General features: G+C 37.2%; 1 protein-coding gene across 4 annotated transcripts in view; it reads left to right on the top strand.

Moving 5' to 3' along the window:
- ING3 (inhibitor of growth family member 3) overlaps positions 1-15379 on the top strand; it is a 52171-nt gene that overhangs the window by 376 nt on the left and 36416 nt on the right. For 3 of the 4 annotated variants that reach the window (XM_020966346.2, XM_020966347.2, XM_020966349.2), the window contains exons 2-4: positions 41-112; positions 3551-3651; positions 6640-6705. In XM_020966346.2, the coding sequence (XP_020822005.1) occupies positions 41-112; positions 3551-3651; positions 6640-6705 (239 nt within the window). Of the gene's footprint in view, positions 1-40; positions 113-3373; positions 3444-3550; positions 3652-6639; positions 6706-15379 lie in introns of all 4 variants that reach the window. The other variant, XM_020966348.2, reaches the window with a different exon arrangement.

The raw sequence follows: 15379 nt of genomic DNA, 5'->3' as shown, positions 1-15379 counted from the left end.
CTGGCCCCGCCCCCTCTGACGGGTTCTGTCTCTCCGACAGTGATTGAGCAGCTGCCGATGGACCTGCGGGATCGCTTTACGGAGATGCGCGAGATGGACCTGCAGGTGCAGAGTGAGTGACTTTTCCCCGCGCTTGCTTGAACTCCGAGCACCTGTTCCCCTCCCGCCAGCGCCCCCTGCTGCATAAACGGCCTAGTCTCAGCAGCGCCTTTAGTCTGGTGGGGTTTGGGATGGGCGGGTAGCGGATGGTATTCTCCGAATGAACATGCTTCTTTGGCGAGAGGAAGTGTTTGGGGAAGTGTTTGACTTCGTGCAAAGGTTCGGGCCACTTAGAATTGTGCGGAAAACTGCGTGTTTATTTAAGACCGTCTGAGAATCTTTTTCAGTGGAATTCATAGCACAGCAAATGTGAAACTAGAGGCTTTTGGGGGGGATAGATTACAGATGCTGTCAATCATGTTTAAATTAACTTCAATTTTATTTTCATATAGACAAACTTGTCCGAGCACCAGCCTAGGCTTTTGTGGCTGCATTAAAAAAACAAAAACAAAAAAGCTGTCTCTTAATAGAGGATATGGAAGACTTAACAGTCTTGAGTGAGGAGAGAGTGAACAAAGTCTAGAAATGAAGTTTCCTTCTGGGAAGGTTCTTGCCTTTTCTAGTAGTGCAGATATAGGAACTTACCTAACATCACCTGTGAAGTGTCCGGGACCAATAACCTAACTTCCTACCCAGGCTACTGTTCTTTCCACAAGACTAAGTGACTTTTCTACAGAAGAACATCAAGTGATTCTTTCTTGTGAAAGATGAGGCAGTACCTCAAAATTGTGCTCCAGAACAAGAAAGGAGTCCAAGTACATGCCCAGCTTTTTCCAAGGAAGGTCTCACTGAGCCTCTGTCTTCAAATATGTAAAATGGGGATAATAGCTGCACTACCTGCCAGTCTCATAGTTGTGAGGATTAAACAAAAGGGAAGGGAAAAGAATTTTAAGAAGCATAAAATACAGTAGTAGTATGGAAGAACAGTATTACAATCAGAGCTTGGCTCTGTCACTTAAAATTTAAGAGAACTGGGGCAAATTCTTCAACTTCTCTGAGCCTTGGTTTTCTCATTTGTGCCTCAGTTTCTTCTGTAAAATGGGTATAATGATGCTAATAATGAATGAATAAATAAATAATGATACTCTTATTTCATGGGATTGCTGTGACAAGATAATGAAAATATTTTATAATTAAAGCACTGTGTAGGTACAAAGATTTATTATTAACACTCTGCTGTGTGTCATTCATCTTTTTAGTAGTAGTCTCCGACCATTAATGGACAATTCATGTGAATAGATGAGCCACATGAGGAACAATTCCCAGAAGGTCCTAGGACTTAAGCTACTATGTTTCCTTGTTGTGGGTAGGATATAGATTTATGACTTGTTCTGATCCACATGTATACCTGCAGCTCTGTTCAGCTTCTAGGGATCCTTAGCTCTGTCTTGTCAGACAGAAAGAAGATGAGGAGAGAGATGTCATTAAGACTTCTATAGTCTCTTGTGTAGACTATGAAAGACATTATCCAGTAGGAACAATATTTTAAATGAGTTCCCCATGATAACACTCACAAAAGCTGATAAAACTTTTTGTAACAGTATCACTTTCTACTCTCTTTTTATAACAAATGATATTTTAGTTACATTCCAAGTTAAGTAACTTTGTGAGCTAGCATGAGGACTTAACTATGTTTGTAACATTGTCTCAATGAGAAAATATGCTTTGAATTCCAAACAGTTGATTTACAAATTAAATTTTAGAATACAACAGTTTCTAAGGCTGGAGACTACCAGTACTCAAATTGTAGAAGTATAATTCTAAAGCTGGAGAGAACCTTAGCGATAAGTCCAAGCCTTTTGTTTTACAGATGAGGAAACAGGCCTAGAGACATTGTGATTTGTCAAAAGTCATATTATGGAGTAAATAAAGTGGATTGTATATAAATGGAGGGGTTTCTTTATATTTCTTTTTATTTTGAAGGGTGGGGAAGGAGTCCAAAATCTATGATTTCATTGATGTGTTAAGAAATTTTGTGAACTGCTAACAACCATATGAAAGAACTCCAAATCAAGAATAATTAGAGAAATGCAAATTAAAACAAGCCTGAGATTTTGCCCAACAACCAACAGATTGGTAAAGGTGACAGAAGATAGGAATAGTCTGTATTGGATGGGGCTGTAGAAAGATGGGACAGTATTGGTGGAGCTGTGAATTGGCTCAGGCATGCTGGAAGGCAATTTCGGATGAGGCAAAGAAAGTGACTAAAATGGCCTTTACCTTTGACCTGGAAATTCTGCTGCTAGGCGTATACCCTAAGGAATATACCCCAAAATATAGGAGTTCTTCTTGTAGTTGCAAAGTAGATTTCATGAATGTAATGGAATTACTCTACAAGAAATTATGAATATAATATGGTAAATACAGGAAAGTATGAGACAACTTAGATGAACTGATGTAAAGTTTAATAAGCAGAGCCCGTGAAAAAATATGAATGACTACAGCAAAAAAAAAGGAAAGAACAAAAGCCACCAAGCAATGAAAACTGAGTGCTGTGAAATTATATGAATGAGCTTGTCCCCCCCCCAATGCTTTTTTTTTGCAGAAGGAAGGGGGCTATGTATATGGAGCAATGCATATAATGTTAATTTTTTTTTTCTATATGGCTAGTTTTGTTGAACTGTTTTCCCCCTCATTTTCTTTTTTATGAGGTATTGTTCCGTAGCAGAGGATAAAGGGGAAGGAAACAATGGGAAATGCAGATTATATGAAAACAAACAAAAGATAAGAGTAAAATTTATTTTTAAAATATTCTCTATGTGTTTGTAGATTTGCAACTCATCTGCAACTTACAGTTTTAGAGTTGCTTGGGAAATTGAAAAGATAAGTGATTTGTCCATTTTCACACAGCTAATAAGTGTCAGGGGCAGGTCTTCCTATATCCAAAGCTAGCCCTTTAGCGGCTAATACTACTCTCTTTAAATCTTGATCTGTAAAATTACCTTAAGGTCTGTGAGTCTATGAAGATACATTATTACAAATCGGAATGTCTGTTCTGATAAATAAGTTACAATGATTTACTTCCAGTCACATATGGGCTCCTCCCAGCTTGGCAATTTCTGTACCTGTTTAATTTAGTTTTTACCTCCAAGGAGTTTCCATTCAAAAGTTAAAAATGGTAATATAGACCATCTGTTTGTATCAATTTCATTGAATGTTGAAGAAGTTGCTTAGTTAAGAAAGGAAAATAATTTTAAACTATTTGATCATTTGGGGGACTTGTAGTTTTTTCTTCTATTCAGGAAATTAAGACATCTTATCATTTTGCTTTAAGATAAGATACTGGCCAGTGAAAAGGGACAAATGGAAGTATTTTTTTGGAAAGAATCTTGTAAGAAAGAAAGGCAAGTTATAAAATATGATGTACATTTATTTTTATAAGGAAAAATTTATGTATTCAGGGTATGAGATTGGTAACATAATATTGAAGGCTTCTTTTTGTATATTGTAGATGCAATGGATCAACTAGAACAGAGAGTCAGTGAATTCTTTATGAATGCAAAGAAAAATAAACCTGAATGGAGAGAAGAACAAATGACATCCATCAAAAAAGTATGTTCAGCATTGGAAATCATTACCATAAAACTTGGAACATTCTAAGGAAGACTGAGGAAGATTGTCGTTTTAATTTTCTTTCTAATTTCTTTCTAATTCAGGAAGTAATTGTTGGGCTTTTACATGATTCTGGACTTTCTGAAACTTCAACAGAAGGAGTTACAGTAATTGAAATGTTTTCTTCATGATGTAATTTTTGTTTCATTGAAAGTTGTGTCTTTTCATTTAAAGTTGCAGAATTATAAAAATGAGTTGGTTCCTCTTTTCTTCATAAATTAATATATTTGAAAGAATACTTTCCTCTCAGTTCAATCTGTGCCATTTCAATATAGGTCATTGATGAGATGTTTCTTGTAATCATTTGCTTTTACTTTCAGAGGATATAAAATAGACCCTTCAATTTTGATATGATGTAACCTGGATGAAAAATCCCCAGGACTTTTGACATACCCCATAGATTGCCAGACATCTAATTTGACATGTGCTAGATCGGGTAGACTGAAGGATTCCTTGAACCCTAGCTAATTGTGGACTCCCCTGAATTCTAGCCAAGGCCTCCATCTGCCCCTGTGCTGAACCAAAGCTTTTTCACACAGGTACACTATTGGCCTAAGCTTGGTTATATTCCATAGGACCCTAAGAAAGGAAAGTTAAGAACAGAACCAGGACCAAATCATAGTCCTGACAGTCTACCAGATTTAGGACTGGAGCAGAACTGACTTAGGTAGTAGGGATACCTGAAGTTCTGAAGATCTTTATCCCAGAGATAATTAGATCCGTCAGCCTCTGGTGAGGTCTGATGGCAGGGTATTAGGGGAGTACAGCAGCATGACATAAAAATTAACCATGTTTTCCTGAATTTAATTTGTTCTGGACAATGGTCTGATGGTTGAGCTGTATGAATCGATATGTGATTTTATGATTTTACAGGGAATATAGGATGGCTCAGGGGAGCTGAAAATTGAAGATGAACTTATTCTTTTAATATAAGTGCAAATGACATTTTTTGTAATGTTTCTTAAAGGCTGAATATTTAAATGTACTCTTCTATCAGCTTTTAATCATGATATTAAACATTCAGTAGATAAAGTAATCTTTTTTTAGCCTTATTTGAACCTCAAATTGAAGTTCAGTTTGAAATTGTAACTTTATACCTATTTTTCTTCAGAACCTTTCCCAAAATTCTGAAGACTTCAGTTACTTCTTCCTTGACTCCCCTTTTTTAAAAGTTTTTTTTTCTAATGGAACCTTAGAACTTAGAGACTACGTAAAATCCTAGTAGATCCAATGGATAACATCTACAACTCTGATTTACTAACTTTACTAAATTTGAATGAGTCACTTATTTTGAGCCTTAAGTATAAGGGGTTGGATTAGATCAACAGTTTTTAACTTTTTTGGTCTCAGGACCCCAAAGTGGGTTATAAAAGTCTCTATTTTCCCTATTAGAAATTAAAGCTGATACATTCTTAAAATATTTTTAATTAAATTAACAATACAAACCCCCCATATGTGAGCATATATAACATTAACAATAGGTATATGTTCCAAAACAAAAAAAAATTAGTGAGAAGAGTGGCACTGTTTTATATATTTCTGCAAATATCCTTAAATATCTGGCTTTATAGAAGATAGCTGGATTCACAAATCAGCTGGGTTCACAAATCTCCATCTGTATTCTATTGTGATATGTTGTTTTGGTTAGAAGAAAATTCCACCTATCACAGATACATAGTTGGGAAAAGGAGACATATTTAATAGGCCAATAATATCTTATCATTATTATGAACACAGTTTTGACCTCATGGACTCCCTGAAAGGGTTTCAGGGGCCCTCAGGAATCTATGTACCATACTTTTATGTACCATTTCTTCTAGTTCTGACATCCTGTGAGCCTGTGCTTCTGTATCTTAAGTGAGCTTCTTTTGCCTGTTTTAGAGTGCTTCATAGCTTCTACTTTAGTTTTCTTACTAGTTCCTATTGGGTTAACCACTTTGGCTAGTAGAGTCTCAGATAGTATAGGAGTTTTGATGATCCTGCAACAACAGTTTGACAACCTCAGGTGATTGAACTACACAGCATTATCTAGGAGAATACAAAAGTTCACTTTGCAGGCTTCCACCAAGAACTTGACTACCTCCAGGTGAACTTCCCCTACAGCAACGTGCAGTGCTGAGCAGGCTGATATCTTCTGGCTGATAAGACAAACCTTTGACAAGCTGAAACATCCTCCCTATAGGCAGCAAAGAACAGATTTCTCCACAGTAAAATTTTTTAAGGCATAGGGATAGGGCCTGGACTGTGGATTTCATTGGTTTAGGAACTTCTAGTCTTAGTTGTTTAGAGCAGTGAAAGGTTGAGCAACTTGTGTTTACTTTTTAATGATTATTGAAATTTTCTTTTTAAATGTTTGCATAATAAATTATGTAGGAGCTGATTTACTTACTGATGAACCAGTGGATCATAGATTTAGAACCAGAAGGGGATCTTAGAAACCTTCAAGTCTAATCTCTTCATTTTATAGTTGAGGAAACTGACATCTAGAGTTTAATTGACTTGCTCAAGATCACACAAATAATAAGCACAACTAAGATGCAAACCCAGGTCCTCTAACTCCAAAAAATAATGATAATATCTGACATTTATGTAGGGCTTTAAGATGTGTAAAGCACCTGACATGTTATCTCATTTGAGGGCCACAATATATGAAGGAGGTAATATATTATCCTCGTTTTACAGAGGATAAAATTGAGACTCTCTGATATTAAGGGACTTGCCTTTGGTCACATATCTAGAAATTTCAAGAGCATTATTTGATTTTAAGTCTTCCCAATTCCACAGCTGGTACTCTCTCTGCTATACCATATTGTCTCCAAAATCTAGTGTTCTTGCCGTTACAGCACTGTTATGTGAAGTCAGTTTTGTCTCTGAAATACACTTTTACTTTTCAAAGTTTGTTATTGACATTAACATATTTTCACACAGGATTATTATAAAGCTTTGGAAGATGCAGATGAGAAGGTACAGTTGGCAAACCAGATATATGACTTGGTAAGTAAAATTAAAGGATATAGAATCCAGTTAAAACTTACTACTCATGGATTGGATTTGTACTTGAATGTTTAATGGTATTTCAGCTATGCTTGTCCATCATTTATAATATTTTTATGGAGAAATACAGTTTGGTTTCTAGTTCTGGATCTTGGGAACATATTTCCCCCTGCTGTTGGCATCTGAGAAGAAGGGGCCCCTTTAAGGGATGGGTAGGTAATCTTGAGCATCAGCGTCTTATTTCTTCAAACCTCTGCACTATTTAAAACAAGGTATCTCTAGATTAGCCATTTACCTGCTGTTCTGAATTGAGCAGTTGTTTCTGTGTCAGTGGTAGTAGGCTGCTTTTTGATGTGTTCTCTCTCACTTCCATTTTCTTGAATATAGTTCATTGAGAGTCAAGTGTTCATAAGTAAGGACCTGCCAGTATGTCCTTTTTTTGAAATTTTTTTTTAAAAAATAAAGGGAGGTAGTGAAGATTAAGGATAGAGTAACAGCCAAAATTTTTGCCCTGCATTTGAATTGCTGAAAAAATTGATTCGGACTACATACTATTATAACTACAAACGTTATTTTAACAAGAATTGATTTTTAACTTTTATTTTAATGGCTGTAATCTTCTGAAGTTAGTGGGCTCTCCTTCTCTAGTGTGTTTAACATGAAATATGCTTTCTTGGCATCATTTTGTGGTTTTCTTTCAAAGTATTATAGACATAATAACATTTCACATGAATACTTGATATAGTCATTTTTGAAAACTGAGAAGGAAAAAAAATAGAAATAAAATATTATTGCCTATGTCACAAAATAAGTCGCAGAAAACAGAATAGTGTCCTCATTTTTTTTGCTTTCTGACTTTTGGTTTAATGACATTGATGACTTTCTGACATTGATTTAATGACCAATGCCCCATGTGGAACCTGGAACAACAAATACTACCTCAAGCATTCCAGAAAGCAAACAGCTTGCAGGGGAGCAGCCGTTAACAGGAGAACTGGGTCAGTGTCTTCCTATACTGTAGGCAGTTTCTCTAGCTTTTCATCGTCCCTACTGCTGCTCCACCCTTATTAATTGCATCAACACTAGAGCTTTACATTACCACCTATTTCTCGACTGACACAACCCAGGCATCACATGCCACGCCTCTTACCACTAGAATCCAGGACAGGACCTGTCCCTCAGCCATCTGGCCCTCACCCATAGGACTTAAACCTTAGATAACTAAGTAACTAATTTCTGTTACTTCAAACCTCTAACACTAGGCCTTCCCTTACCTTTTAGGACCCTAACAAAGACCAAAGACCCAGATAGTAGATCTCTTGTTTTAAGAAGCTATATTTGAAGGGCTGCTGATAGCAGGCTTAGTCTCCACATTTCCATTGTGGTACCCTCAACCATTTGTATGGTACTTCAGAGTGGGAACCCCAGTCATAAGATATTATAACCCCATTCTATGGCTCTCAAACTCCTGCCTTTACCTTTCCTAATCCTAGTGACATGCATTACCAAAGTAAGTGTTATCTTCTCCCTCCTCCCCCACACTTCTCATTCTTTTATCCCCATCTATCATACCCCTACTTCTCTCATGCCTCTTCCAGCCTTGTCCTCTTCTTGTGCCTTCTGAAATTCCCATTTGTTCATTAACACACTTGCCTCCATAGGATCATAGATCTACAGCTGGAAGGAACCTCAGAGGCTATCTAGTTCAAGATAGCCTCATTTTACAGATGAGGAAACTGAAGCCCAGGGAGGCTGTGACTTGCCAGAAGTCACAGAGATAAGTGTCAGAGGTGCTATTTGTGCCCAGCTCTCCAGAGACTGATTTTTTTCACTGTACCATGTTGCATTGTCTTAGACTTTTGCTCTTTCCTTGCATTTTCTGCACACACACTCAGAGACCACCTCCTTACTAAAGACTGGATGTCCTCTTGAGTGATCCCACTGGTTTTTGAGGCATCATGGTATGTATATTAGAACTCCAGCTCTGAAGTCAGAAGACCCTGATCCTTACTACACATGTGGTCCTGGGAACCTATTTGACCTTTCCATTTATTTTTCCATTTCCTTATCTGTGAAATGAAGGAGCAGGACTAGATGGCATCTGAGGTCCATAAAGAGGAAGAGTGGGTATACTCTTGACTCCCTGTTGCCACGTCCAGACTCCTTCCGCTATCATCAATAAGCAGCCTCTTTTTAAGGTTCACTCTATCCAGGATTATCATCCTATTTAGCTCTTGGTGGTAGTTAACTACCAGTCCCCAGATCATTCTACTTTCTTTCTTGAAGAATTCAGTACTTGAGTTCCACCCTGCCCCAACTCCTGCCCTTATATTTGGAGACTTCAGTATGCTTTTTGATGTTTCCTCAAACATCTCAGCCTTCTGGTTCGTTGATCTCCTTAGCTGCCATGACCTACACCTTCACTGCCTCAGTCCCACAAGTATGCTCTTCACCCTGTATTTCATCATCACAGCTGTTCTTGCATGATCCAATAGTCTGAAGTTCCTCTATCTGACTATAACCCCTTAACCTTCCATCTTTCCCTGTGCCTAACTCCTACTAAACCTATTCTTTATCCTCTCCATAACTTCCAGGCTTTTCTGGGCCATTAGATTCTGATGATAGGTTCTTGCTCTGGCTTCACTTTGCTCCCTTCCAAAGTTAACTTTTTTTTTTTTTGTTTTAGGCAATGGGGTTCAGTGACTTGCCCAGGGTCACACAGCTAGTAAGTGTAAGGCCAGATTTGAACTCAGGTGCTCCTGAATCCAGGGCCAGTGCTCTATCCACTGCACCACCTACCTGTCCCCAAAGTTAACTTTCAAACGTACACTGTCCTCTACCCTTGAATCAATTGCCCTCTTATGCTATTGCCTCTCTTACCTTGCCCAGCCTTGGTTTATACCCCAATATCTGATGTCTCCTTTGCTCCTATTCCAGTTCTTTTGAACAGTTCTGGGGAAGTCACACAAATATAATGACAAGTCCACTATACATTTGTTATATTTAATTTCTTTTGGACCCTGAATGACACGAGGCAATCCATTTCTCTTTCTTTTCCCCCATTTTCTGATGAAGAAGTGGTTCTTCTTGCCAAGACAAACCCCTTTACTTGTACCTTTGCTTCTGTCTCCATGGTAGGTAGATTATTACTGCAGTCAGAGGACCTAGCTTCAAATTCTTTTTTTTCTTTTTTTATTATTTTGATTTATCAACAATCACTTCCATAAGCTTTTGAGTTTTAAATTTTTCTCCCCCTTCCTCCCCAAGACAGCATGCAATCTGATATAGGATATGTACATATATACATATACATTCTTATTAAACATTTTCACATTACTCATATTGTAGGTAAGAATTAGAACCAATTGGAGGAACCACTAGAAAGAGGAAACAAAACACAACAGAAGAAAAGAAATGGCAAATGGTATGCTTCTATCTGCATTCAAACTCCATAGTTCTTTCTTTGGATGTGGATAGCATTTTCCATCATGAGGTCTTTGGAGATGCCTTAGATCCTTGCATTACTGAGAAGGGCTAAGTCTATCAATTAACGTTGATTAGTCATCGAACAACGTGGCTGTTATTGTATACAATGTTTTCTTGGTTCTGCTCACAAAAAAGAGCTGCTATAAATATTTTTTTGTTTGGGTTTTTTTTGGTTTTTTAGGCAGTTGGGGTTAAGTGACTTGCCCAGGGTCACACAGCTAGTAAGTGTCAACTGTTTGGTCTGAGTCCAGATTTGAACTCAGGTCCTCCTGACTTCAGGGCCGGTGGTCTATCCACTGCGCCACCTAGCTGCCCCTGCTATTAATATTTTTGTACATGTGGGCTAGCTTCGTATTCTCTCACTGGTCTACCATCAGTGTGATCTGGGCAAGTCACTTAACCTCACTGAGCCTCAATTTCCTTGCCCATAAAATGCCTTAGACTAGATGTCCTCTCAGGTTTGTGCCAGCTATAGAGCAATGAACCCATGATACTCTAGCAGCTTGCTCCTACAATCATCCCTTCTATCTCTCTCACTTTTGATCTCTCCCTGTCTACTAAAGCCTTCCCTATTTCCTATAAACAGGCCAGGTCTCTCTCGTCCTTTAAAAAAAAAAACCACCTTTTACTTCACTGTACCATTCCTTTTAAGCCATCATCTTACCTCTTCCTTTCTTAACTAAACTCCTAGAAAAAAGCCTTCTACACTTATTGCCTTGACTTCATCTCTTCTCACATCTCAGTTCCTTGCCATTTGGCTTCTTACCTCTGAACTTATACTGCATTCTCCAGAGTAACCAATAATTTATTAACTGCCAATCTACCTGCCTTTTCTCAGTCTTCCTCTGTGATCTTTCTGCAGTGTATTGACTACCTTGTCTTCCTAATACTCTCTCCTTTCTAGGGTTTTATAACACCACTGTCTTAGTTCTCCTACCTCTTTTGCTGCCTCTTTGAAGTTCTCTTGGCTGGATTATTATCACTCCCTATCCCCAGCCTTAGATGTTACCCATAGCTTTGCCCTTCTTTTCTCTCTCTACTTTCATTGATCTCATTAGATCCTCTAGGTTCAATTTATCTCTGTTCATATCTATTCAGATGACTCAAAGATTTCTACCTCCAACTCTAGCCCCTTGCTTACAATCCAGCCCCACATTACCAACTGCCTATTAGGTATTTTCTTCTGAATGTCTATTAGGTATTTTAAACAGCATGTCCAAAACAGAATTCTTTATCTTTCCTCCAAAATTCAATTCTGTTCTTAATTTGCCTATTTCTGTCTTGGGTAACATCATCTTTCCAGTAACTCAAGCTTGCATCCAAGAAGCTATCTTCAGCACTTCATTTTCCCTCACACCTAATAGCCAGTCAGTTTCTAAATCTTAAATTCTACTTCCCTGTGTCTCAGAACCATCCCTTTTCCTTGACCTACATAACCAATTTTAAGCCCTCATCATCTCTCACCTAGAACATTGCATTAGCACCGTAATTGATCTCTCAGTCTCTACCCTTTTCAATCCATCTTACGCACAGCTGCCAGATTGGTATTCATGAAACTCAGGTTTGATCACATTACTTTCCTGCTAAGAAACCTCAAGTGCTCCCAGGTGCCAGTAGGATAAAACACAGACTCCTCGGTTTGGCATTTTACTCCCTGTATCCATCTTATCTTTTCAGTTTGATTATTCATTACTCCCCTTTACACTATCGATGTTCCAGCCCATCTAATATATTTGCTATTTACCATATATGGCATTTTCTCTCCTATATCTGTGCCTTTGCATGGGCTGTCCCCTGTACTTGGAATGTCAGTCAATAAACATTTATTAAGCACTTGCTATATACCAGGCATTTGTACTTCCTCTTCACCTTTGCTTCTTAAAATCTCTGTCTTCAAAGTTGAGCTTAAGCTTCAACTCTTATATAAGATCTCTATTTTTCCAGTAGCTTTGCTAGTATCCACTCCACTTGTGTTTTTTTCTGTGTGTTTGTATTTGTTTTTACTAATATATGATTGTTGTTCTGGGCAGCTAAGTGGCACAGTGGGTAGAGTGCTGAGCCTGAAGTCAGGTAGATTCATCTTCCTAAGTTCCAGTCTGGCCTCAGACACTTACTAGTTGTATGATCCTAGGCAAGTCACTTAACCCTGGTTGCCTCAGTTCCTCATCTGTAAAATGAGCTGGAATGGTAAAAACCACTTCAGTATCTTTGCCAAGAAAACCCCAAGTGGGGTCACAAAGAGTCAGGCAGAATTGAAACAACTGAACAACAGTAACAAATTATTGTCCTCCTAGTAGCAGGTCAGTTCTTTGACACCTAAACCTTTTTTGCTTTTATCTGTTTGCTTAACACCTAGTGTGGACCTAGCACATAGTAGGTATTTAGTAAATGTTTGAGGAATGACTGAATTTGTAATGTTCTTATTCTTAAGCATTTTAGCAGTATTTAATTAGAACTGTTAATTATATGTGTCCTTGGTGGATTAGTTATTGCATGGAAATGTTAAAACAAGAAAGATCTGCCTGTATGAATTTATTTTTAAAGGAATAACAGATCTATGATTTTATCAGTATGGTTATTCCCTCTACTAATACAGATTGCATCCCTTCCACAAAGATGGTTTTCATGAGTTGATGTAGCCACCAAAATTTTATTATTTGATATCCAACTGGAGATAAGTATCTCCAAACTTTGCTATTCTGGTCCTTGAAGGACATCATTAGGTTCTTGGTAGAACATTCTAGGGCATATAGTCAGTTGACATAGCTTCTGAAACCCAAATGTACCACACCACCATGTAATACTGTAGTATAGGACTTTAGTGAAAGAAAGAGATACAGAAAGCATAATTATTACAAATGTTACCATTTAATCATAAATTGGCTTGCTGTATTGTGCATTTGTCACAGTCAGTTAGTCATTTCTTATGCTACCTATTATAACATTAAAACATTTTGGGTCTTTAAGCCTAGATTCTTTAATTAGCCTCCCAGTGCTCTAGTAATTCTCTAAGACTGTAAATGGCAGAGTAGGTACTGATCTTCATTGGTGAAGGAGTTTCCTCACTTAAGGGAGTTTAGTTCCCTTTGATAAATGAGGATCACAAGTCTAGACTTTGTCCTGTGTCTATCTATTATGGAAATTTACAGGTTGTATGTGGAAAGGGAAATTTCAGAGGTCAGTTATTAGAATTACCGCTTGATGAAAAAAGATTGAGTTGACAACATAAATCTCAGATAATTGAGCATATAAAAATAGAGGAAAACTGTTTCATTTTTATGTTTGGGACTGACACTAGTTGGAGTAATGCTATTATTATCAGATTTAATATCTTTATGATTTTGCATGATTATTTTTTATGAAATAAGCAAGCCCCTAAAATTTCTTGAGGAGTGATGCGATATGAAAATGGTATTTGAGGCTACTAATTTTAGCTTTTGCATACAGAATTGGTTACAGTATTGAGAGCTCTGTGTCAGTGTGATGTACAAGGGAACTTGAAGAATCTAGGCATTAGGTCATAAGGCCAGGTTAGGCCTTACATAAGGCCAGGCAAGTAATCTAGGCATTAGGCCAGGACTAATATGGTAACTATTGAAAATATAGGACTGGATGGATTCAAAAGCTGCTACTGAGAGAGAATTGGCAACATTTGACAGTAGAAAGGTCAGAGGCCAAATAACAAGAATTTTGACCCCCAAGATTTTTGATCATTGCAGATGGGAAAGTATGTTTCTGTCATTGGTGAGGGTAAATCAAAATCAGTGCCTATTTGTGGAAAATTATCTTGATAATTTCACATACATAGGCACTGATTTTGATTTTCCCCACATCAATGGCTGTATGTATATATGCATGTATGTATGTCTCTATATGTATTCTATTATATGATATATAATATGATTTGTGAGTGTTCACCTTAAGTATTCCAACCCAAACTCTTCATGATAATTCTTCCCAACTATCTTCATTCCTTGCTCCTTTCACTTCCCAACTCAGTACATTCTCCTACCTTCTCCTCCATCCACCTTCTTCTGGGAATAGTAATCAAATCAGCACTGCCATTCCTGGAGAGGACATGTCAGCCAATTACCATAGGACTTTGTTCACTTTCCCTGTGTCTCCCTTGACCAAATTACCCTTCCCTGGCCAGTGTACCCTTCTGTTGTCTTCCTCTATTTGAGTGTAAGCTTCTTGAAAGTAGGGGCTATCTTGTTCTCTGTATTTGTATTCACAGCATAAGTGCTAAGGCACAGTGCTTGGCATATAATAAGTGCTTAATAAGTGCCTTTTCATTCATTTTCTTTTATTCAACATGCCAAGTTTAGTATTGGTAGGAATGTGACTATAAGGTAATATGATTAGTTTTTCACAAATGTATCAGAATTTAAACATTCAAATGAACTTTGTCCCATTGTTGCTCAAAATATTTTTGGAATTCATTGGAATTATCTTCAGAGTCTATGGCACATTTTAAAAATATCTTCAGGATAGCAAATCTTTTAGAGGTTAGATTTGCTTTATGGAAACAGCTAAAAGACATTTGGAACCAAATCTTATGAATAAGGTAAGTGATCAAGCCAGGTGATTTCTTTTTGTGCTAAAAAATGAAGGATACCTATAAAATAATGTGACACTGCTTTGTGTGGCTCTTAAATTGACTCTGACTTATAATCTAGTACCTACCCTTTCCACTGTACCACACTGCAATAACTTAGTGGTGGTATTTAAATATTTTCTTGTTGGAAAATAAAGATTTCAATTGACATACAAGTGATTTTAGAAGAATTTAAGGAAAGGACTAACTAACTTAGTAGAGAAGTCATTAAATGTTTACTATGTCAAATTAGTTATGCTCCCTGGAACATCACTGTTATGTATTTAAGTAACATTCTTTACAAATAATATGTTAAAAGGTATAAAAATTAAAGTCCTCAATTTAAAACTTAGAGTTCAAAGAGCTTAAAATACTCGTACTCTATGAGTGAGGGAGTTGAGATGTGAGGAGGTTATTATTACTTTCTTTAATGCTTTCTGTTTGCCTCATGGGGAGGTTGTGAGAATTGCTATCCATTAACTGAGTGTTTTTTTTTTAAATGCACTGAACTCTCTATTTGAAAGCTATCATATAAATGCAAAATATATATATACACATATATATGTATTCATGCGTAATTTAGCCAATAAC

The sequence above is a fragment of the Phascolarctos cinereus genome, unplaced genomic scaffold, assembly GCF_003287225.1.
Source record: "Phascolarctos cinereus isolate Bilbo 61053 unplaced genomic scaffold, phaCin_HiC Scaffold_1;HRSCAF=81, whole genome shotgun sequence".
In the NCBI taxonomy this organism is placed as follows: Eukaryota; Metazoa; Chordata; class Mammalia; order Diprotodontia; family Phascolarctidae; genus Phascolarctos; species Phascolarctos cinereus.
This window is presented reverse-complemented; position numbering and strand designations above follow the sequence as displayed.